The sequence below is a fragment of the Quercus suber genome, unplaced genomic scaffold, assembly GCF_002906115.3.
Source record: "Quercus suber isolate HL8 unplaced genomic scaffold, Cork oak 2.0 scaffold_775, whole genome shotgun sequence".
Taxonomy (NCBI): Eukaryota; Viridiplantae; Streptophyta; class Magnoliopsida; order Fagales; family Fagaceae; genus Quercus; species Quercus suber.
In genome coordinates, this window is record NW_027070211.1 from 74,201 (window position 1) to 96,943 (window position 22,743).

The following is a 22,743-nucleotide window of genomic DNA, read 5'->3' on the forward strand; positions in this document are numbered from 1 at the left end:
TAACAAGCTAAGAAAAATAAGGTATATAGTTGATTACTTTTTGCTATGCTAAAGATTCTCATTCTCTTGTGATTAAAATTTACTACAACAATCAACCATAATCACACCAATGTACTCACATGACACTCATTCAACCAAAAAAAAAAATTTTTAGTATAATATCAAATGAAAATACCATTACCATAAAATACTAGTATGAGTTTTTTACCTGAGGTGATAAAAATTTCAGTTCAGTCCGAAAGCAGTTGTGGGTCTATGGAGCAGCAGTGGAATTCAGCTCAGACTGAAAGTAAGACAGTCAGAATGGGAGCAAATGTAATGGTATAACATAAGCATATCTCGATTTTAGAGATATCGATTTTTCTTTATAACTCGATAAATTTATAGTCAGGTATATAACTCGATTTTACAGTAATTGAGTTATGTACGGATTAAAAAAAAAATGAAAACAAAAACCTCGTAAAAATTCAATTATAAGAAAATTGAGTTTTATGCAGAATTCGATTTTGGTAATGTTGAGTTTCAAAACATGTGCATATTCCTATATAGATTGAGAAAAAGGGGCAAAATGCTGGAAAGTTTTGCTTAAAGAGGCAAAACCCATTTTGGCCAGACTCTTGTATATATCTCACCATGTATCACTCATGAATGAAAAATATAGAATTTTATGCATTCCTATTTTGTTAATTTTTCTTTCATACAAATCCCATTTAAATGGGTCAAAACTTTTTGGAATGATTTTTTTGCATAAGTAAATACCTGAATCTCTTTGAGTCAGTGTGAGACAAAGTTTCACAAAAATATAGTGTGTATAGAGGTTTATTGGATATTGCCTGGATATGACATTAAGCAAATGCTTGTGCATAGTTAGCAAAAATCATATGACTTTCATTCAATAGAAAAAGAAATATAGGCTTTAGTCACAACACTGTAATTTAGCATATAACCATTAAAAAATTGCCAATAGAGAAAGTTACACACACACACACACACAAAAACACATATATATTAAATGTGGGGTCTGTTAGTTAAAAAGATATAGGAATCCTCAGAAGTGGGCTTGGGGCCCAACGGCCCAATCCGAGGACGCTTAGTTATCCGAGGATAGCTTAAAAAATTTTTGTTAAAGGGATAGTATAGGAGAAAGGAGTGGATATTGTATATAGCGGCATAACGCACGTCCGAGGACACCAAAGTCCGAGGTGAATGTAACTTTAATTTTATTCAGGAGACTCCGTAAAGTTGTATCTGAACTGGAAGTTGGGTATAAACCTAAGGAGGAGTCGGGGAAGGTAGCAAATATCTTCCAAGGCCATCACCTCCACATTAAATGCTTTTCAGCTAATCCTTTGGCCGCATTAATGTGGAGGTGATACCTGAACAGTGACTAAGCAGCTTTACGGCCACTGGGCAAAAGTTCCGGTAGGTGCTGGATGGGACAAAAAAGAGCTCCAAAGATAAGAACTATACGTGTACGATGGAAATGGAGGAGAGAACGGAGTATATAACATAGAAACGAAGGAGATAAAAAGGGGAGGATTTTCCATAAAAAAGAAAGAGAGAGAAAGGCGAACTGAAACCTAGCCGAGGAGAATTTTTCTCATTCAATCAACCTAAAATATCTCTTATTACTTGATGAGTATAGCCTTTCCTGTCAAACGGTACTAGTTCTTGTACCCATGCTCTAAAAATTTATTGTTTGGGCTTGTTGGGCTGAAAATCCATTCATACTCTGGGTCCAATCCAAATTGAGTCCCTACAATTGGCTCCGTTTGTGGGAAGAACTTGATCTGTTGAGAAGGAAAGGCAGGTGTGATACTCACGATGGAAGAGGGAGCACCGCAGCAACCATTGACGGGCCCGCAACAGGTGGATGCTAATCAGCACCAGGCAGAGTCTAGGGGCTCTCAGCACAGTAATCCGTTGGTAGATCACGAACACGGGGGAGATCATGAGGGGAGTACCCGAACAACTCACGTAGATAGAAGCCGCTCTCGGGGGAAAGGCCATGCTTCCCCTATAAGGAGCGGAGGAAAGTTGCAGCGTAAAATTAACAAGTTGGAGAGGGAATTGCGATATGAGCGACGAAGGCGTAAGGCCCATAACTCTGGGCACTCCTCTGAGGAGTCGGATGACACCAGTTATAGGCGAAGGTCGAGAACTCCATCCAGCGAATCTTTTTCGTGTGAGGAGGAGTACCATCGTGGGCGAAGAAATAAGAGTCCGACTCACCAGGGTCAGGGGAATGATGCCTTGAACAAGGCTCTGAATCAGGTCTCTAAGTCGCCCTTCACGCGACATATTGAGGATGCTAGTCTTCCTCGGCGATTCCACCAGCCTGTGTTCACCATTTATAATGGTCGAACAGACCCAGTAGAACATGTTAGCCACTACAACCAGAGAATGGCTATTCATGCCAGGGATGAGGCCTTAATGTGCAAGGTTTTCCCGTCTAGCCTGGGCCCGGTGGCAATGAGATGGTTTAATGGCTTGAGAACTAATACTATTGACTCTTTTGAAAAGCTCACACAGACCTTTGGTGCCCGTTTTATTACATGTAGGAGGGTTGTTCAACCCTTGGGGTCGCTACTATCCATGTCTATGCGGGAGAGGGAAACCCTAAAAGTCTACTCGGACAGATACTGGGAAATGTTCAACGAGGTAGATGGGGCTCACGACGACGTGGCTATGAACACCTTTAAGGAAGGTCTTCCAACCGAGCACGGTCTGAGGAAGTCTCTGACTGGCAAGCCTGTTACTAATGTACGTCAACTTATGGATCGGATAGACAAATATAGAAGAGTAGAGGAAGATCAGATGCAGGGCAGAGGAAAGTCTAAAGCAGTAACTCAGGAGTGGAGGGATTTCAGGCCGGAACGGTATAATAACAACCGACCTCGGAGGGACTTTGAGGGGCAGTCAGGGCCTGCCAACTCCCAGGTGGTTAGCGCCGTGTTCCGAGGACCAGTGCAGCGAGTACTGGAGAAGATAAAGGACGAGTCGTTCTTTAGGTGGCCCAATAAGATGGCAGGGGATCCTGTGAAGCGTAATCGGAACCTTTATTGCCAGTACCACCAAGACCATGGGCACATCACCGAAGATTGTAAAAATCTGTGGGATCATTTGGAGCAGCAGGTGCAAGAGGGGAAGTTGACCCATCTTCTGTATCACTCCGGCGGCCGAGAAGGCCAGGCAGGCTCGGCGTTTCAGGGGGATGCTTCGAGGGGACCTCCTCTGGCCACAATAAACGTTATATTTGCTGCCCCGGGGAGAACTGGATCTTGCCCTTCCAGGGTAATGTCTGTGTCTCAGGGCTCGGAAGAGGACTCCAGTTCGAGGCCGAAGAAGGCCAGACCGGGCACCTCGTTGGTGTTAAGTTTCTCAGAAGAGGATAAGAGAGGGACCATACAACCGCATGATGATGCTTTAGTGGTTACGATTAGGATCGGAGGGTACGACGTGAGGAGGGTGATGGTTGATGATGGAAGTGTCGCCGAGGTAATGTACCCCAATTTATTCAGGGGGCTGAATTTGAAACCTGAGGATCTGACAACGTATAGTTCCTCTCTGGTGGGTTTCGAGGGCAAATCGGTCGCTCCGTTGGGAATGGTTAGACTACCTGTGCAGACTGGCTCAGATATGGTGGAGGTGGATTTTATTGTGGTGGATGCTTTTTCTCCGTATACGGCTATTTTGGGAAGACCCTGGTTGCATGCTTTGGGGACTGTTTCTTCGACTCTTCATCAGAAAGTGAAGTATCCCTCGGGAGGCGAGGTTTCAGAAATTTTGGGAAATCAGACCATGGCTAGGTAGTGCATGATAATAGCCATTCAACATCGGCCAGAGACAAGTACTTCGGCTGCAGCCGAGGATGATTCATAGCAATCAAGGAGTCGGGAAGCCCAGTTCGGCGCGTCCACAGAGGAGATGAGGTGTGAAGATTTGGAAAGGGTGAGCGTTGGTGATGATCCAGAGAAGTACTTTCAGGTCGGGGCTCAGTTGCCTTTGTTAGAGAAAGAGCAGTTGGTTGAGGTTCTTAGGAGAAACGTTGATGTGTTCGCATGGAGCGCCTATGAAGCCCTGGGAGTGGATCCGGAGTTCATTTGTCATCATCTGAACGTCAATCCCTCGTGTATTCCAAAGAAACAACCACCTCGGCGTCCGTCCAGGGTACACGTCGAGGTTATTAAAGATGAGGTGACCAAGTTAAAACAAGCTCGGGCTATTAAGGAGGTATTTTACCCTTAGTGGTTGGCCAATACAATCGTAGTGAAGAAGAAAAATGGGAAATGACGTGTATGTGTTGATTTTACGGACCTTAACAGAGTGTGCCCAAAGGACCCTTTTCCTATGCCCCGTATAGACCAGTTGGTGGATGCAACAGTGGGCCATCCTCGGATGAGTTTCCTAGATGCCTTCTAAGGCTACCATCAGATCCTACTGGCATTGGATGACCAGGAGAAGACCGCTTTTCTTACTCCCACTGGAAATTACCACTACAAGGTAATGCCCTTTGGTTTGAAAAACGCGGGGTCTACCTACCAGAGAATGATGACGAAAATGTTTGAGCAGCAGTTGGGCAGAAATATTGAGATTTATATTGATGATATGGTCGTAAAGAGTAAGGTAGTGGCCGAGCACGTGACGGACCTTAACCACATTTTTGAGATTTTAAGAAGGCATAAATTGCGGCTGAACGCATCCAAATGCTCATTTGGGGTAAGTTCAGGTAAGTTCCTGGGTTACATGGTGACCCATAGGGGAATTGAAGTTAACCCTGATCAGATTAGAGCCATAGCTAACTTGCAACCACCTCGGAATCCCAAGGAGGTCCAGAGGCTGACCGGAATGACCGTCGCATTGAATAGATTTATATCTAGGTCGGCGGATAAGTGCAGGCCTTTTTTCTTACTGCTTCACAAGTGGAAAGGATACGAATGGACTGAGGAGTGTGCCTTAGCATTTCAGCAGCTGAAGGAGTATCGATCTCGGCCACCTATCATGTCTAGCCCCGAGGTAGACGAGGTTCTTTTTTCCTACCTGGCGATCACCACTTATGCGATTAGTTTTGTTTTGATACGAGTGGACAATGGAGTACTGCGGCCGGTCTACTATGTGAGTAAGTCTTTTCACGAGGCCGAAATACGCTACCTGCCATTGGAAAAGGCCATTTTAGCAGTGGTGCATGCCACCAGAAAACTTCCCCATTATTTTCAGGCGCATACAGTAGTTGTCCTGACTCAGTATCCGATCAAGGCAGTACTTCGGAGTGCAGACTATACTGGTAGGGTTGCCAAGTGGGGCATAATTTTAGGGGCTTTTGATGTCAAGTATATGCCCGTACTTCCGTGAAAGGTCAGGTGCTCGCTGATCTAGTGGCCGAGTTTGCTGAAGGTCTCGAAGAAATAGAGACCAGCCCAGGCGGCATGGATGAAAAATCGATCGGCCTCATTTCCGCGCAACCTATCTCATCCTGGGCGGTGTATGTGGATGGGGCAGCAAATCGGCGGGGGTCTGGAGTGGGACTTGTATTGATATCTCCTGAGGAAGTCATCATTAAGAAGTCTCTGAGGCTGGGATTCTCAGCTACTAATAACGAGGCGGAATATGAAGCCCTAATAATAGGGATGGCAATGGTCAATAAGCTGGGCGGAAAAACCGTGGAAATCTTCTTGGACTCGGGGCTTGTGGTGGGCTAGGTCAGAGGGGAACTGGAGGCTCAGGATACAAGAATGCAGGAATACTTGAACCAGGTTAGGTGTATACAAGCCAATTTTGAATTTTTTAAAATAACCCATGTCCCTAGGAGTGGAAATGCCCATGCAGACTCTCTAGCTACTCTTGCCACCTCCTCAGCTCAAAACTTACCTCGGATGATCATGATCGAGGACTTGAGTACACCTACCCAAGGAACAACGGAAACACTACAGGTCAACCAAATCAGTTCACCACGTAGTTGGATGGATCCTATAATACTATTTCTTAAGAAGGATATACTGCCCGAGGACAAGTCAGAGGCAGAAAAGATACGAAGGAAGGCTCCCCGTTTTTGGCTATCCAAGGATAAGAAGTTGTACAAACGCTGTTACTCTGGGCCTTATCTGCTCTGTGTACGCCCTGAAGCATCAGAAAATCTTCTAGAAGAGCTACATGAAGGAATTTGTGGTAGTCACACCGGAGGAAGGTCTTTCTTTCACAGGGCGATTACCCAAGGGTACTGGTGGCCAGGCATGCAAAAGGAAGCGCAGGAATATGTAAGGAAATGTGATCAATGCCAAAGGTTCACGCCAAATATTCATCAGCCTGGAGGAGTTCTCAATCCTCTTTCTAGTCCTTGGCCTTTCGCACAGTGGGGCTTGGATATCGTTGGCCCTTTCCCTAGAGTAGTAGGAAATAAGAAATACCTGCTAGTTGGCACGGATTATTTCACGAAGTGGGTTGAAGCTGAACCTCTGGCTAACATCAGGGATGTTGTCGTCAAAAGGTTCCTGTTAAGGAATATCATTACTCGATTTGGGGTTCCTCAAACTCTCATCTCGGACAACGGTCTACAGTTTGACAGCAAGGCTTTTAGAAGGTATTGTTCCGATTTGGGGATAAAAAATAGGTATTCCACCCCAGCCTATCCACAGGGAAATGGACAGGCCGAGGCTGTCAACAAAGTCATAGTGGGCGGACTTAAGAAAAGGCTGGATGATGCAAAGGGAAGATGGGTGGAAGAACTTCCTCATGTTCTCTGGGCGTATAGAACAACACCCCGACGATCAACAGGGGAGACCCCATTCTCAATGACGTATGGAGCTGAGGCCGTGATCCCTATTGAAACAGGCTTTCCGACACTGAAAACTAGTAATTTCACCCCGGATGGAAATGATGAGCTGTTGAGGAAAAGCCTAGACTTAATAGATGAGCGACGAGAGAAAGCTATGGTTCAATTAGCGTACTATCAGCACAAGCTGAAGCAGGGCTATGATGCAAACGTCAGATTAAGGCCGTTAGCTCCGGGAGACTTGTTGTTGAGGAAGGTCTTGGGAAATACCAAGAACCCAGCCTGGGGAAAGTTGGGGCCCAATTGGGAAGGGCCATATCGTATAACATCTGTAGCAGGGATAGGGGCTTACTATTTAGAAGATTTAGATGAAAAAAACTATACTCCATCCTTGGAATGTAAGCAACCTGAGAAGGTATTATTATTAACAAGTTGTGCTTTACTTTCCTTTATAATTTATCTTGTTCCTGCAATATGTGCTTCTGAAACGAATGGAAGTATTAAACAGAAGCTAAGTCATGTCAAGTCCTCGGACCACAACTTAGTGGAAATTAGTACACTACGAATGGAAGTATTAAACAGAAGCTAAGTCATGTCAGGTCTTTGGACCACAACTTAGTGGAAGTTAGTACACTACGAATGGAAGTATTAAACAGAAGCTAAGTCATGTCAGGTCCTCGGACCACAACTTAGTAGAAATTAGTACACTACGAATGGAAGTATTAAACAGAAGCTAAGTCATGTCAGGTCCTCGGACCACAACTTAGTGGAAATTAGTACACTACGAATGGAAGTATTAAACAGAAACTAAGTCATGTCAGGTCCTCGGACCACAACTTAGTGGAAATTAGTACACTACGAATGGAAGTATTAAACAGAAGCACACTATAAATAGAAGTGTTAAACCGAAACTAAGCTATAGCAAACTATTTAAATATCAAACTTAGTTGGAATCTATGTCTTCTAAAAGGGGTTCGTGTGACTAGAGATGCGTATCAAAATAGATGCTATGAGCATCACTTAAAGCGTATCAAGGGGGTCAATACCTCTCTGGATGAAATGTAAAAGTGCTATCCTAGATACGTATACTTTTCTAATGAATGCTACAGGAAGCCTTTATAAGGCCGCGGAGATCACTATTATAGCCTGCTTTGAGTTCTCAATAATTGTGTATAAAGTTATGATTCTTCCCTACCATGTCAACTTTCATCCTTTTTACAGTCCGAGATCATAAGAAAAGTAGGAAAAACAAACGCAAGTAATGAAGAGCAATCATACATGAAATCATATAGGTAATAAACGAAACCCCAATATCTCTTATAAGTTTTCAAAAAGAACTACGCATTGCAACCAGGAACATCCTTAAAAGGGTTAAAAAAAAAAAAAAAATAAATAAAGAAGGAAAAACGAGATGAAAAGGACACTAAAAGGAATTTGACTACAAGCAACTATTTGATTAACTTTATTTGGAGCTTGGGTGGAGGGGCTTTAACAGCTGCCTCAGGAGGAACGTTCTTTTCCTGCGCCATAGGAGCTTCTCCAGCAGGCAGGGTGGTTGAGGCTAAGGCCTGTTCAAAAGTGCGAGAGGCTGCTCCGTCCTTGGGCCCTGCTACTTCTTTAGCCGAGGATAGATCCTTTGCTTTTTCAGGCATTTGTGGCTGCTCTTGCTGATTGAACGAGGGATGAGCCTGAGTCTGAACTTCCTTAGGTGGCTCAGCAGCAGTAGAGGATGCCTCCCCTTGTGGAGTAGAGGGAGTGGAGGCCTGAATAGCTGGGGGGAAATAAATATTTTCAGGTTTCCTCAACTCTGATGAGGATTCAACTCCAGCTCGGTTAAGAGCCTCTTGCCAGGTCAGGGCACAGTACTCCTTGCACATGACAGGCACCTCAGCTCGGAAAGTGTCCTCTATCTCAGCGACGCCCACGTTGTAACCCTGCTGCTTAGCGACGTCTCTTTCTTTTCAGCCTCGGCTTTGGCTTTCTCAGCCCGATCTCTGAGCTTCTGGACTTCCTCCAGTTGTTTCTGCAGAGCTAGCACCTGCTCCTTAGAGGTTGCTAGCTGGGCATTGACGTCACGAAGAAGTTGTCTTTGCTCCTCGGCCTGTCTTTGGAACCCCTCCAGAGCTGAGTCGGCACTCTTCCGAGCGCTTTCTTCTGCTGCTAACTTTTTCTTCAGCTGCACAATGTTTTGCTCGGAAGCATTCAGTGTGCGCACAGCTGTTATCTTTTTCTTCCTCTCGTCGTCTATTTGCTGGTGGTAGGATTCGGTTATCTCCTCCAGCCCGAAGGTGGCTTGAACGGCCTAGAGAAAAAGGAGTTAGAAATACACAACAAAAAAAAAAAAAAAATTGTGTATAACAAAAAACAAACAAACAATAGTAAAAATGTAACGGTAAAAACGTCATACCATGCCCAAGTATCTTTTGGTATTTTGGAAGACTTCGTCTCTCTTGATCGCTCTCAGCTCGGCCATGTCCTTGGGAAGAAGAAGTGTTTCCTCTAATGCTGAGGCTACTCGATACCCAAGTCCGCCACTAAAGTCCCTATTGAAGCATCCTCCTTCAGAGGCTTCTCATCTAGCATAGGGGCTGGGAGCCAGGCCTCAGGTTCCGAGGACTGAGTGGTTGTCTTATCCACCCCTCACTGTGACCCATGGCTTGTTTTCTGCTGCTTAGCAGCTCTTTGGTCCTCACCCTCACGGGTAATGTGAGTCCTCCCTGCGTCCATCACTTCTTTACCCTTTGGCTCTCTCCTCATTTTTGGATCAGTGGGCTCGGTCACGGTCGGTTGAGGTGATTGAGGAGGCGGAGGAGGGAGAGCTGGGGGGTTGACCTGAACTTGCTTTTCCACCACCCTGCCAGGCTGGCCCTCGATTACGTCTTTCAAGCTCTTCTGGCTTCTCCTTTGAATACCCATTTTCTCAGAGGTCACCTCAGGAGATTGGGGTTGGTCAAAAACTTCAAATTCGTCGGCTGAATCAGACAACTCTACAAGTCCTCCCGAGGTGTCTTCTTTTTCTTCTTCTTCTTCTTCTTCCTTTTCTTCTTCTTTCTCTTTCTTCTTCTCCCTCTCTTACTTTTTGGGGGAACGAAGCGTGATGATGAAGCTCCTATAGAGGGAGTGGTCTTAGGCGATGGTTCAGTGAAGGGTACACCTTCAGGAATGGAGGTGCCCTCAGGAATGATGAATCCCTCAAAGGCTACACTGATACGGTGAAGCCGAGGATCTTTAGCCTTTATCACGCACTTGGGAGCCTGAAAGGCTTTTGAAACGGGATCGTACTTGAGTATTAAATGTGCTGCTCTTAATTGACCGTCGGAGGGATTCACATACACCTCGGATCGTAGGATCCTATCTAGGCTCTCCCTATTGATCAGCCTGAAATTACGTCTAGTGGCGCGCTTGTCTGCAAAATAATTAAAACATGAAAGGAAATTTTTTGTCAGAAATAAGAATAACTTCAAGCAAAAATTTAACCTGACTTATAAAGGGCGTACATCCTAGGAACCCCACCTGGTTGTCCCTCTTCAGTCGGACAAGGCAAACCATCATGCCACTCCCTGGAGAAAATAAGGAAATCGTCTTTTAAACCCTTGTTTGAGGTAGGGAGGCACTGGATCAATCTTACTACAAGGTACCTCGACTTAAGGTAATATCCCTGATCCTTCAAATGGTTGAGGTTATATACCCAGTTCACATCATGATGGGTCAAACCTAAATTGTACGTGGCATTTAAAGCCTCTATACTCCCAAGCACCCTGAACATATTCGAGGCGCATTGTGTGGGAGATAATCTGAAGAACCTGAGGTAACTTCTCGTCAGATTACCCATTGGGATAGTCATCCCCCCCTCGATAAAAGCTATCATAGGGATAACTACCTCCCTCGTTTTTCTATAGTGCGACCAAGTTTGAGGGGAAGCATATCTCATACCCACTGTTGAGGGAATCCTATACTTAGCCCTAAATGATTCTATTTGTTCCTCAGAATCAACTAGATACTTAAATTTACCCATTTTCTAACAGTAGTAAAGAAAAACTGATGCAAAAGATGGAAAACTGGGAAGGGTTAAGGAAACTTACAGGTTTGGGAAATAAGCTCCTCGGACGGGCCCTTAGTATTTATGAGAGCATAGAGTAATGAGAGAGAGACAGATTCAATGAATATGTACTGAGACGGTGTAATTTGTAACTGAAGAGAGATTTGATTTGAAAGGCACTTTATAAGGGCACAGAAAGTGGGAGCGGGAAAAATCCCGCCCATAAATGCAAAGGATCCCCCACCGTTAGATTTGCATCAGGTCGTTGAATGTGTGGGACAACAGAGTAGTCATCATTTAATAATGGCGTGCTCTTGACGCCGAAACGTCAGGAGCGTGCCTTGGGCAAGCAAAATGACATTCTGAAAGAGGGGAAAACCTACGAAATAAATGAAGGCCGGATATCAAAATCTCCCTTTTTCCCGAGGTAAAAAAAAGAGAGATATTGAGGGGCTATTGTGGGGTCTGTTAGTTAAAAAGATATAGGAATCCTCAGAAGTGGGCTCGGGGCCCAACGGCCCAATCCGAGGACGCTTAGTTATCGGAGGATAGCTTAAAATTTTTTTGTTAAAGGGATAGTATAGGAGAAAGGAGTGGATATTGTATATAGCGGCATAACGCACGTCCGAGGACACCAAAGTCCGAGGTGAATGTAACTTTCATTTTATTCAGGAGACTCCGCAAAGTTGTATCTGAACTGGAAGTTGGGTATAAACCTAAGAAGGAGTCGGGGAAGGTAGCAAATATCTTCCAAGGCCATCACCTCCACATTAAATGCTTTCCAGCTAATCCTCTGGCCGCATTAATGTGGATGTGATACCTGAACAGTGACTAAGCAGTTTTATGGCCACTGGGCAAAAGTTTTGGTAGGTGCTGGATGGGACAGAAAGGAGCTCCAAAGATAAGAACTACACGTGTACGATGGAAATGGAGGAGAGAACGGAGTATATAACATAGAAACGAAGGAGATAAAAAGGGGAGGATTTTCCATAAAAAAGAAAGAGAGAGAAAGGCGAACTGAAACCTAGCCGAGGAGAATTTTTCTCATTCAATCAACCTAAAATATCTCTTGTTACTTGATGAGTATAGCCTTTCCTGTCAAACGGTACTAGTTCTTGTACCCATGCTCTAAAAATTTATTGTTTGGGCTTGTTGGACTGAAAACCCATTCATACTCTGGGTCCAATCCAAATTGAGTCCCTACATTAAAAATTTTATTTTTTAGTTTAAAATTCCATCACTGAAATAAAAAAAAAAAAATTTAAAGGCCCAAAAAACCAGTTTTAGGTCAGATTTGGATATCCATGGGTAAAAAATCTGGGTATAAATCAAGTATAGGTACTAATTGGGCATTGGGATAGGGTATCCATGGGTAAATTTTTGGGGTCGGGTTTGGGTATACCCAACCCGAACCTAGTCCATGGCCATACCTATTGTCACAAAATTGTCAAATTTTCTAAATAAAAACCATAATTCTATATGGCAATGTTTTTGACCCCACCAACCTTCCTTAACTTTTACTCATAGAACAAAGTTGAACTTAAATTCCACAACAACACCTCAAATTCAAAGTTTTGAAACCCACACACTTCTTAATTCAATTTCAAGAACCTAATCAACAAAATTCAAAATTATACAAAGCCCATTGTAGTGTTTGTGATCATGAGTGGTGAGATCAGAGGCAGGATGGAGTGATCGATGATGGAAGGGACTTCGATTGAGAGAGACCTCTCTCTCTCTCTCTCTTTCTCAGAGAACCTGTGTCTTACTTGTCTTGGTTTTTCTAGTTTCAACTTTGAATCTATAAATGTTTTTTTTTTCTTTAATGTTTGTTTATCTAACACACATTGAGTTCCGTTACCTAATTTAACACAAGACGTACTGGAGTACTAATCTGGCACATGAGTAAAGTTGAAGGAGCAAATTAGCTAAAATAAAAGTTTAGGAAGTGTATAACTACTAATCCAAAGTTCAAGGGCGTCTTGCATCTCTCTCTCTCTCTCTCTCTCTCTCTCTCTCTCTCTCTCTCTCTCTCTCTCTCTCTCTCTCTCTCTATATATATATATATATATATATGGGCACATATTGCTCCCTATGAATTTATAGCACATTAATCGGTAACCTGTACAATATACATGAAAATTTAACAAAATATAATTTCATTATTATTTTATTGTATTTTGCCCTTAATATGAAATTATTAATTACATATTAAAACGTTTATTATAATTGTATTTGTATATGTAAATTAAACGATCAATTGTATTTGTATATGTAAATTATAATTGTATTTGTATTTGTATTTGATGTGACAATATTCTAATGGAATGGAATGTCTAACTATAATAAAATCTTAAATCAATTTATATATATATATATATATGTATGTATGTATGTATGTATGTATATAAGGATATTAGAATACGGATTTGTATAACTGTGAGGCCTAAATCACTTTGTTTTATGCATATATTGGGTCCGTTTGGATAACACTTATTGTTGCTGAAAGTTGATAAAAACTGATTGTTGCTGAAAACACTGTAGCAAAATAATTTTTAAATGTGTGAATAGTGTTGTGGGACCCACTTTTAATATTAAATATTGCGTGAACAGTGTGTGAACAGTGCACACACAGTACATGCACAGTAAATTTTGTCCCCAAAGTCAACAAGTGCGGCAAAAAAAAAAAAAAAAAAAAAAAGAGAAAACGCACAGCTCAAAACGCACTGCAACTAAACGTGCAATCCAAACCGGGTCATTATAGATAAGTTTCGTTTTGAGCTGAACTTCCTCAGCTACCTCAAAAAAGCAGGGGAATAAAAAAATGGTTGTTACTAGCAGAGATGAAGTGCCAGACTATGATAGAGCAAGTGAGTTGAAGGCTTTTGATGATACAAAAGCTGGTGTTAAAGGACTTGTAGACGCTGGGGTTACTGAGATCCCTCGTATATTCCATCACCCACCAGAGAATTTGGACAAGACCTCAGCTACTGCTGGTGACACCCAGTTCAGTATTCCTGCCATAGACCTCGAAGGCATCGACAAAGATGTAATTAAACGCAAGGAGATTGTTGAAAGGGTTGGTGAAGCATCAGAGACATGGGGCTTCTTTCAGGTGGTCAATCATGGGATCCCTGTGAGCGTTCTGGAGGAGATTAAGGAAGGAGCGCGTAGGTTTTATGAGCAAGATACTGAGGTTAAGAAAGAGTTGTATACACGTGACCTCATGAGACCGGTGGTGTACAACAGCAACTTTGATTTGTACAGTGGAGCCGCGACCAATTGGAGGGATACATTTCATTGTACGATGGCTCCTAATCCTCTAAAGCTACAAGATTTGCCAGCTTCGTGCAGGTATGTGATCTACTATTTATAATTGACTGAAATATTTATTAACATCATTGGGCAAAAAAACGTTAAGAACAACAATATTGTAGCCACTTCAAAGATCAAAGTTTTGTAAATGAATAACGGGTAAGAATGAGGAGTTTCAAAGAAGGGGCGGAGCTAGAATTTTGAGTTAAGGAGAGTAGTTTTATTATTGGTCGTGTAAAGCGGTNATATATATATATATATATATTTTTTTTTTATGGTAACTAAAATGAGGAAAATGCTAATTTGGAAAAGGTGAGGGTGTTTGTATAGTTTGTGGGAATGGGCTTAGGGTTAATAGATTTTGGCTTGGGTTGACTTGAGGTTCAGCTTATGAGGTTTGGACTGGGCTTTAGAGCTTAATAGGCTTGGGCTTTATTGGGCTCTTGGTTGGAGGTAAGTTGTATGGGTTAAATGAGGTTGTATTTATGTTTGGATTGATGGGTGATTAGGTTTAAATGAGAGTCAGGGTTCGTTTGGATACAGCTGAAAACTGAAAATTGAAAAATACTGTAGCAAAATAATTTTTAAATGTGTAAATAATACTGTGAGACCCATTTTTAATGAAAAGGTTACTGAAAAATTAAATTTGTGGGTCCCATGATTGAAAAGTTCTAAAAAGAGTTGAAAAAGTTACTGTATGTGCACTGTTCATTCCCTAAAGTTAACAATCATGGCATATGAAAAAAAAAATTCCGAAAATGCAAAACGTACGTTTGGGAAGCGCAAACGCACACTTAGTTGGAGTTTGGCATGAGTAACTTATTTAAACAAGTTTAAATGAGAGTAATTCGAGGTTTGGGCTTGGCCTTTATTGGGCTCTTGCTAGTTCCATCATTAAATATTATTATTTATTTATTTATTCTTGTGTATTGAGGAGAATGGATAATATTACTAAACTATAAAGTTGTTAGGCAACTGTAGAATGAATTATTAATGCAGGGACCTTGTGTTGAATTATGAGTAAGTACCTATATCTTTTGATTTTTGATTCGTTTAATGGTAGGCATAAACCAAAGACATTTGACTTACAATTGACATCATAATATTATGTCAGATAGCTTTTTAAGGTCTTGCAATTTACACTGCGTTATTTTAATATATATTTTTAATTGAATTTAAGTTATATTTCGCGTGTGTTTGTGAATTGTGGATAAGATGGTTTTTTGCTTATCTTATTTACTATTTGCAGGCCCGCAAAAGAAGCAGCTTATTTTAATGTTTTTGCTTATTGCTTAAATCTTTGTCAAAGAACCAACTCAATCACTTAGGCCTTGTTTAGATTTTGCAAAATGAGTTAACAAAATTAAGTTTTGTTAACTCATAATCCAAAATTCATGAGGCCCACATAAAGAAACATTGTTTAGATGATTTTTTGTTTGTTCACTCAGTTAATAAAACTGAGTTTTGAGTTACAAATTTCGGAAACATGAAAAGCTTCTTTTCAAGTTATGGATTTATTAACTCAGGGGCAAAAGTGTAATTATAGTGCACTGGTGGCCCCAATGGCAGTGTATTGTCACATCTACTTATTACCGTTGACTTTAATTACTTTCTTTTTCTTTGTTTCTTTTCTTTTTCATTTTCAGACCTCCTCCTCTGCTTCAGTTCTTCTTCTTTTTTTCCTTTACCCTTCCATAAACTTCTTTCTTCCTCCTCTCACTTCTCTTCCTCTCAAAAATTTGCTACATTCGAAGCATTTGCCTAGCCGAAGTGAGCCCATCCAGCTGAGGAAGTTGTTGACTGAAGGGAGGCTTGCTCTGTGGCCGACAGGGCTCTCTCCCTCAAAACTTTGTGATTTCTTATTTTTCTTTATTTTTTCTCTCCGTTAAAAAAGGTTGAAGCTTGAAAGCTTTGGTTTTTTGGCTTATGGGTTTAAAATGAGGTCAAGATTAGATCAAAGAAGATCTTGATGGTCAAGGATTTTTTTCGAATTTTGGTATTGAGATATACTCGAAGCTGCTAGGTTCTACCTCCCCCCCCCCCCCTCCCCCCCCCCCCCCCTCCATTTCTTCACTGTGAATGCTTGGTTAAGAACAACTAGACCAGTATAGCAACTCATGTATTTTACTTTATATACATCAAAGTAAAGTGGGTGACATAATGGAAGACACAAGAACTTAAAGTAGCTTGCAAGAAGCACACACGGTTCCCCTGCATATTTGGTTTTGTTTTTGGAGAACTGAAGAAATAAATAGCACAAGAGAAAAAAGGTGTCAATGAAAAAACAGAAAGACAGTAATGCAAGTGTTAAAGAAAGACAATACAAGCTTATAAAATGGAAAGAGAAAACAAATTTGGGTGGTCTTTTGGGTTTGGGGTTTGAGAGGTGAAGACTGAGGTGTTGGAAATAAATGGGAAAGCAAAAAAGAGAAATGGAAACCCAATACTGAAATAGCAATGTGGGTAGCAATTTTGTGCCCTTTGCAAGATGGACAGTAAGTGGGTCCACAAAAGGTGAGTTTTTTTATGTTTTTAAGAAGGAAAAGCTAACCGGGTTTAGTTGCCAAACGGTCTTGGGTTTGTTTTGGGGATTATTGAGTGTGATGATATTTGAGTGATGGGTGATGAGTGATCAATTTTTTGTAACCAAACAGGGCCTTAATGTTTTACATGGGTCCGACTCAAACTTACTTATAGGACCATTTGGCTTTGTATTGCTTTTTGCTAAAAAATTTGGGTTTAAGTTTTACTTATTTTAATCCTCCAACTTTTTTACAGTATTTTCAGCGAAAAATCAATTAGTTTATTTTATTTAGGGTCCGTTTGGAAATAGCTTATTTAGTTGAAACTGAAAACTTTTTATTGAAAGTTTGCTAAAATATTCTTGTACCTTGAAAAAAAGTTGAAAATATGAGAAAAAGCGAGAAAAAGTGAAGTTTTAAAAAGCTGTATATAAAACTAAAAAAAAGTTAAAAGCTAAAAAATGAGCTTATAAGTGTAGGAATTATGCATATACACAGCGGAAAATATATTAAACGAATCTACTTTATTCACAATTGTTAACATGTGTCATATAAGTTTTAGAATTAGAGGACAAGAGAGTGTACCTTGAAGCAGTAAAATTCGAAACCAAAATTCAGAAGTTCTTTAGAAGACTTTCAATCTTCACTCCAATTCCACTAATGCTCAAGATGTGTAGTCTCTCAATCAATTATATGAGTTTGTTTTAGAGAGAATGAGAGTGTCCAACACTCACATACATCACAAATCATGCACTTGTGATTATTATGAAATTCTGTGTTTCTCTCCTATAACTGGTTATCTAATTGGGTTAACATTTTGGGCCTTTCTAATTGGGCTCTAATATGTGGCTTGGAGTGGGACCAAAAGGGAATAAATAAGACACTAGCTCTAATGGGTCTTGAGCTTTTTTGTCAACTCTTAACAAGTTCAAAGTTACCATTAATTATATTTAATACCACTATATAAATATAATTGAACTCTAGGCCTTACTAATAAATTATATCTCAAGACTTTATTATACATGCAACCCATTCATAAAATATTCATAGTAATACAAAATCATTAATGAAGATTGCCACTTTATAGATTATTATATCTTAATCCTTGAGTACCCGGTTTAATCCTTTAAGTTGTTCATCATATATCTATGAAATCCGATTTCATAAATATATACTTTAGCAATTATTTACTAAAGTAGTTAGGTCTAACATTCTGAATAACAAAACCATTAAACTTATCTCAAGGGAATATATTATATTTCCGTTAAGAGACTATGAATTCCATTTTGAGAATATATGTTCCATCAACACTAAATGTGGCTACCCAACATACTGAGGTTTTGACCATTACTTTAGATCTCACTCCTGATATATCAAAACAACCTACACTTCATGATCAAGTCTATTATTTTCTCAGGATTAAGAGTTCACGTGAATATAAGTCGTGAGATTTATTATTCTATTGACAGTCATTAAAAGAATAATAAATCTCACAGCGGTCCAGTTTAATATGTCTTAACTCTTAAAATATATCAACATATCAACTAGAAGTTGCCACTTCCATGATCAAGACAAATCATCTTAGTTGACATATTATAGTGTTCGCAGATGAAATGCTCAATTTCATCATCGACTACGAACTAAATTCTGAGTTTACAAAGAACTTGTGATTTATATATTCTGTGACTTTTTACATAAATCACATACTATGCATCTCATGGACTATATGATAATATCCAAATATTCATGTTACCATTGTTTCAGATAATAATAAAACAATTTTATTAATTACAGTATTAAGTCATACATCATGTCATACATAATGTAATACATAGTATCATAAAATAGGATTTAAGGGCACTAATCCCAACAATAAGCTCATGCCAAACACACTCTTACTATTTAGCTTTTATTTACAGCACTTTAAGCAAAAAGCTAGATAAGTTGTTCCTAAACAGACACTTCATATATAAACCCTTTATTAAAATCTTGACACATTATATTTTCTTTAAATGGTAGAATATATAGTTATATACAAACATAATCACAATAAATGGTTAATTCTAGAATATATAGTGCCTTATACAAATACAATCATCATAAATGTCTATTAATAATTACGATAATTATGAAATTTCATATTTTTTAAGAGAAAAAGAAGAAGAAGAAACTTTTCAGTTTAGACAACAAATTAAAAGATTTAAAAAAAATCATATTATTTTAAATTTTCCGTTGCATTTCACGGATTATTGACTAGTGGAAGGTGAATGAGAAACACAGTCTTATTTATTTTATAAATAAACCCTTACCTCATTGGAATACTAATCAGTAATCATAATTGTGGTTTTATGACTTTTATCTTCTATGCAAATATTAAAATAGTTATCTAAAACTCTAGATATTAAATTATTATTAGATTGATCATCCGGAGAAAGTAATGGTGATGTTTCTCTAGCACTCATCGGCCTTGTCCTCTAGAGAGCACTATTTTTAAAGTGAGATTGAATTGTGCTTATTTCTTAATAGGCCTCATTCATTTATATTCTTCTTCAAAATCACTTAACCAGAAATACAAAATGGTTGCAAATTTTATTTTTGGGATTTCAAAATGTAAACTACATAATATTTTTACTCTTTAATACTCATTTTGTGAACTCCTATCCTATTTCCCGTATCTATGTTATAATGGTTGTATTTTCATTCACATTGAGAATGATTTGTATCCTATCAAGCATGACCACCTTATGTGCTTTATATAACTACTCGCAGAGATATACTTGCAGAGTACTCTAAGCAAGTAATGAAATTGGGGATTTTACTTTTTGAGTTATTATCGGAGGCCCTTGGTTTGAACCCAAACCACCTTAATGACATTGATTGCGCTGAAGGGCTTGCAGTTTTGTGCCATTACTATCCTGCTTGCCCACAACCAGATTTAACATTGGGCACAAGTAAGCATGCTGACAGTGACTTCCTCACTGTGCTTCTACAAGACCATATTGGTGGACTCCAAGTTCTGCATCAGAACAAGTGGATCGATATCCCTCCCCTGCCCGGGGCTCTAGTGGTTAACATTGGAGATCTTCTTCAAGTAAGTCTTCACATTATTTAGCTGATGGAATATTAACGTGCAAGTAATGTGGTTAGTTAAGGATAAAGTCTAATATCGAATAACAATGACAAGAATAAGTAGTTAATATAATATTGTTAGATCCACTTAATCATTGTCAATTTTCTAACAACACTTACAGATTTAGCAATACCTTTTTGTTTTAATTTTCTATTTGTCTACGGGGGATCTTGTTGCCAACTCCTAAAATAAATTGTTTTATGGAAGTGTATAGTATAATCATATTACAAATACAAATACAGTACTTATTAATGACCTGTTGGTCTAATGTGAGAGGGACGGGACTCCAGATTTGAAGCCATTCAACAAAGAGTATTGTGTTGTAGTGTAATACCAATGTTCTCAGCTCCCCAAAGTAAACTATTTCCAAGTTCCAAAGCTTCTGTTACTATCACATACCCCTTCGATCAAGAGCAAATCCATTCACTTGCACATTGGAAGGATCATTTATGTCCAAACAAATGGACTACATGAAATTATTATTAATGATATGAAAAACTATGATGCTTGTTTTTGTTGCTCCAAAATCAAGAAGGATTCTTATTGTTGTAGCTAATTTACAAAATTTTACCGTTTGGTGTTTTCAGCTTATAACAAATGACAGGTTTAAAAGCGTTGAACACAGAGTATTGGCAAACCAGGTTGGTCCAAGAGTATCTGTGGCATGTTTTTTTCACACAGGTCTTCAGCCATCCCCAAAACTTTACGGACCCATCAAGGAGTTATTGTCAGAAGACAATCCTCCAAAGTATAGGGAAACCACAGTGAAAGACTATTGTAACTACTTCACTGAAAAAGGCTTAGATGGGACTTCTGCCTTGCTGAATTTCAGGCTTTGAACTCCTATAATAAAGATGAAGAGAGTGTTAGAATGACTCTACAGCCTTTTTCACTTTCAGTTTGTGACGATGTAAGTAACACTCTTTTTAGACATATTGACTGTATCGTTGTGAAGCTTGAGTAGAAACATAAATGAATAATACTGTTTATATGCGATGTTTGAAGGCTTAATCAAAATCTGTGCCATTCTATAGCTTCTGTGTCTTGAAGCCATGACTTACCAATTTTCTGACAGTGAATTGGTGCATGTTACTAAAAGAATTTACTTTCCAAGTTGTTGTTCACTCTATTATTGGGAAATTCTAGAAAATTTAAGAAAGAAAGAAGAGAAAAAAACACACACACAAAAACAAAAAGACTTACTTGGCATGGCACTGCCTGTTAAGACTTGAATCTCAACAGCAGTGCAATTGGGCAAGAAGAATAATATCCCTCCTCCCTCCACCACTATTTTTGGAAAATTTTATTTTGGACAATTATAGTTTACGTTATACTGTTCATGTACAGTGTACACAATTGTAAACATTTATCTAGTCTATAATGTTAATTTACATCATAGTTTGTTAAAAAAAAAAAAAAGAAAAAAAAGTAAGATAATTTGTTGGTAGAGACCGGGCCAGACTATTGAGGGATGGGGGCTAAAAAAAATTAATGAAAATGTAAATTAGTATACATTTAGTATTAACAAACTCCCAACAAATGATAAGACACAAAATAACAGTTTTTATATACATCACAATACAATTATTTATTAAAGCAAACATTTGAGCACAAATCACAAGTAATCAAACAAAAAAATAAATGCTAAACTAAAATACTAATTTGTTGGTAAGATTGTTGCTAAGATTAATTATTTATGCCTGGTAATGTTTTGCTGTCTCTTTGATATAATTATAACAAAGTCAAACTAAGAGACAGCATTGCCATTGGCCCACCCTACTATATAACAGCAGTTTTCTTTAAAAAACTACCAAAGAAAAACATGTAAGTGTTTTTTTTTTCCTCCTTTTACCACAACCCCCCTAAGAAAAGCACAAACTTTGAACATTTAAAGAAGTCCACTACATTATCGTGCACTTTTGGCATGATGGTCACTTTACAAATATAAATTTTTGTAAAGTAGGGGGAGGTAGGGGAGGAGGGAAGGGCTAAGATTCAAGTCTATAGACTAAAGTTTTACATACAGTTGTACTTAGATTGGGCTGTAGTAAATTTGTATTTAAAAAAAAAAAACAACAACAACAACAACCCAAGACCACCACCATGCACACTCATAGATAGCCCAAAATCATAATCCGATTGATTTCAAAATTTGAATAACCCCTAAAGCATAACCAAAAAAAAAAAAAAAAAAAAAAAATTCCAAACGTATTTTTAAAGGATCTTTTGCCTCAGGTTCAGGTTCCACGTTGACTTCGTCCAACAGATTTGGTGGCATGGGGTGACAATTTGCTCAAACATTTTCTTCTAATGGTGTTGGTGTGGCTGCTTCTAGACTTTAGGGAAATAACAATGTTTTGCCTCTCTTCAAATGAAACACTCTCAAATGGGTATTTGGCCTTGAAATTTTGTTGGGAATTACAGTGAGACTGAGATACAAATTTGTAATTGTTATTCTTATTATTTAAAAAATTTCAAGACATTGGCCTGGTTTTATGTTGTTTGAACTTAATTATTTGGGTTATTTTTTGGTTTTAAGAGGGGCCAAAAATATGTTGGGGGCCAAATTTAAGTTTTGATGGCTCCTTAATCATTTTTAAGCATAATATATAGTTTTTTTTTTCTCCTATTGAGTTAGGGGGGCCATGGCCCTTTTAGCCCAAACATAGCTCTGTCGCTATTTGTAGCTCTAGCATTTTTTTTTTTTAATAATTTACTTTTATTTAAATGAATGGGCCCTAGTGGTTACAAAATAAATATCTTTCTCCTGTCCAAGTAATTTGCCTTGTTCTCGTAAGCAATTGGATGGCTGTGATACTTTATGGTGTCCCCATTGATAGAAATCATTTATTGGAAGATAACTAGTCTAATTTGGGCCTTAAAATACTTGCTTCATATTTAGTAATTTCTCTAGGATATATCGATCGACATCACAAAATAAATACCCAAATATATGAATTTTTACAAT

The 22,743-nt window shown here is 39.1% G+C and overlaps 2 protein-coding genes across 4 annotated transcripts; both read left to right on the plus strand.

The window, feature by feature from the left end:
* Positions 1–1,824: 1,824 nt before the first annotated feature.
* On the plus strand, positions 1,825–3,813 carry LOC136064834 (uncharacterized). The gene is made up of 2 exons (XM_065767130.1): positions 1,825–2,382; positions 2,524–3,813. The coding sequence occupies exons 1-2, from the start codon at positions 1,825–1,827 to the stop codon at positions 3,811–3,813; spliced, it is 1,848 nt and encodes a 615-aa protein (XP_065623202.1).
* Positions 3,814–13,542: 9,729 nt separating this feature from the next.
* On the plus strand, positions 13,543–22,257 carry LOC112016434 (1-aminocyclopropane-1-carboxylate oxidase homolog 1). 3 transcript variants are annotated; one of them, XR_010626485.1, is made up of 4 exons: positions 13,543–14,162; positions 19,415–19,736; positions 20,363–20,685; positions 22,011–22,257. XR_010626485.1 is itself a non-coding variant. In XM_024048999.2 (3 exons), the coding sequence occupies exons 1-3, from the start codon at positions 13,633–13,635 to the stop codon at positions 20,612–20,614; spliced, it is 1,104 nt and encodes a 367-aa protein (XP_023904767.1). In that variant the 5' UTR covers positions 13,543–13,632; the 3' UTR covers positions 20,615–20,808. The 3 variants fall into 3 exon arrangements, 1 of the variants encoding a protein (XP_023904767.1); XR_010626486.1 differs by having other exon boundaries at positions 22,017–22,257; XM_024048999.2 differs by lacking the exon at positions 22,011–22,257 and having other exon boundaries at positions 20,363–20,808.
* Positions 22,258–22,743: the final 486 nt, after the last annotated feature.

Excerpts from the sequence above, each read along its gene's own strand:
- LOC136064834 (XM_065767130.1), top strand. The coding sequence starts at position 1,825 with ATGGAAGAGGGAGCACCGCAGCAACCATTGACGGGCCCGCAACAGGTG. Across the intron at positions 2,383-2,523 it reads GAACAGACCCAGTAGAACAT|CTCACACAGACCTTTGGTGC; the intron begins GTTAGCCACTAC and ends TCTTTTGAAAAG.
- LOC112016434 (XM_024048999.2), top strand. The coding sequence starts at position 13,633 with ATGGTTGTTACTAGCAGAGATGAAGTGCCAGACTATGATAGAGCAAGT. Across the intron at positions 14,163-19,414 it reads GATTTGCCAGCTTCGTGCAG|AGATATACTTGCAGAGTACT; the intron begins GTATGTGATCTA and ends AACTACTCGCAG. Across the intron at positions 19,737-20,362 it reads ACATTGGAGATCTTCTTCAA|CTTATAACAAATGACAGGTT; the intron begins GTAAGTCTTCAC and ends TGGTGTTTTCAG.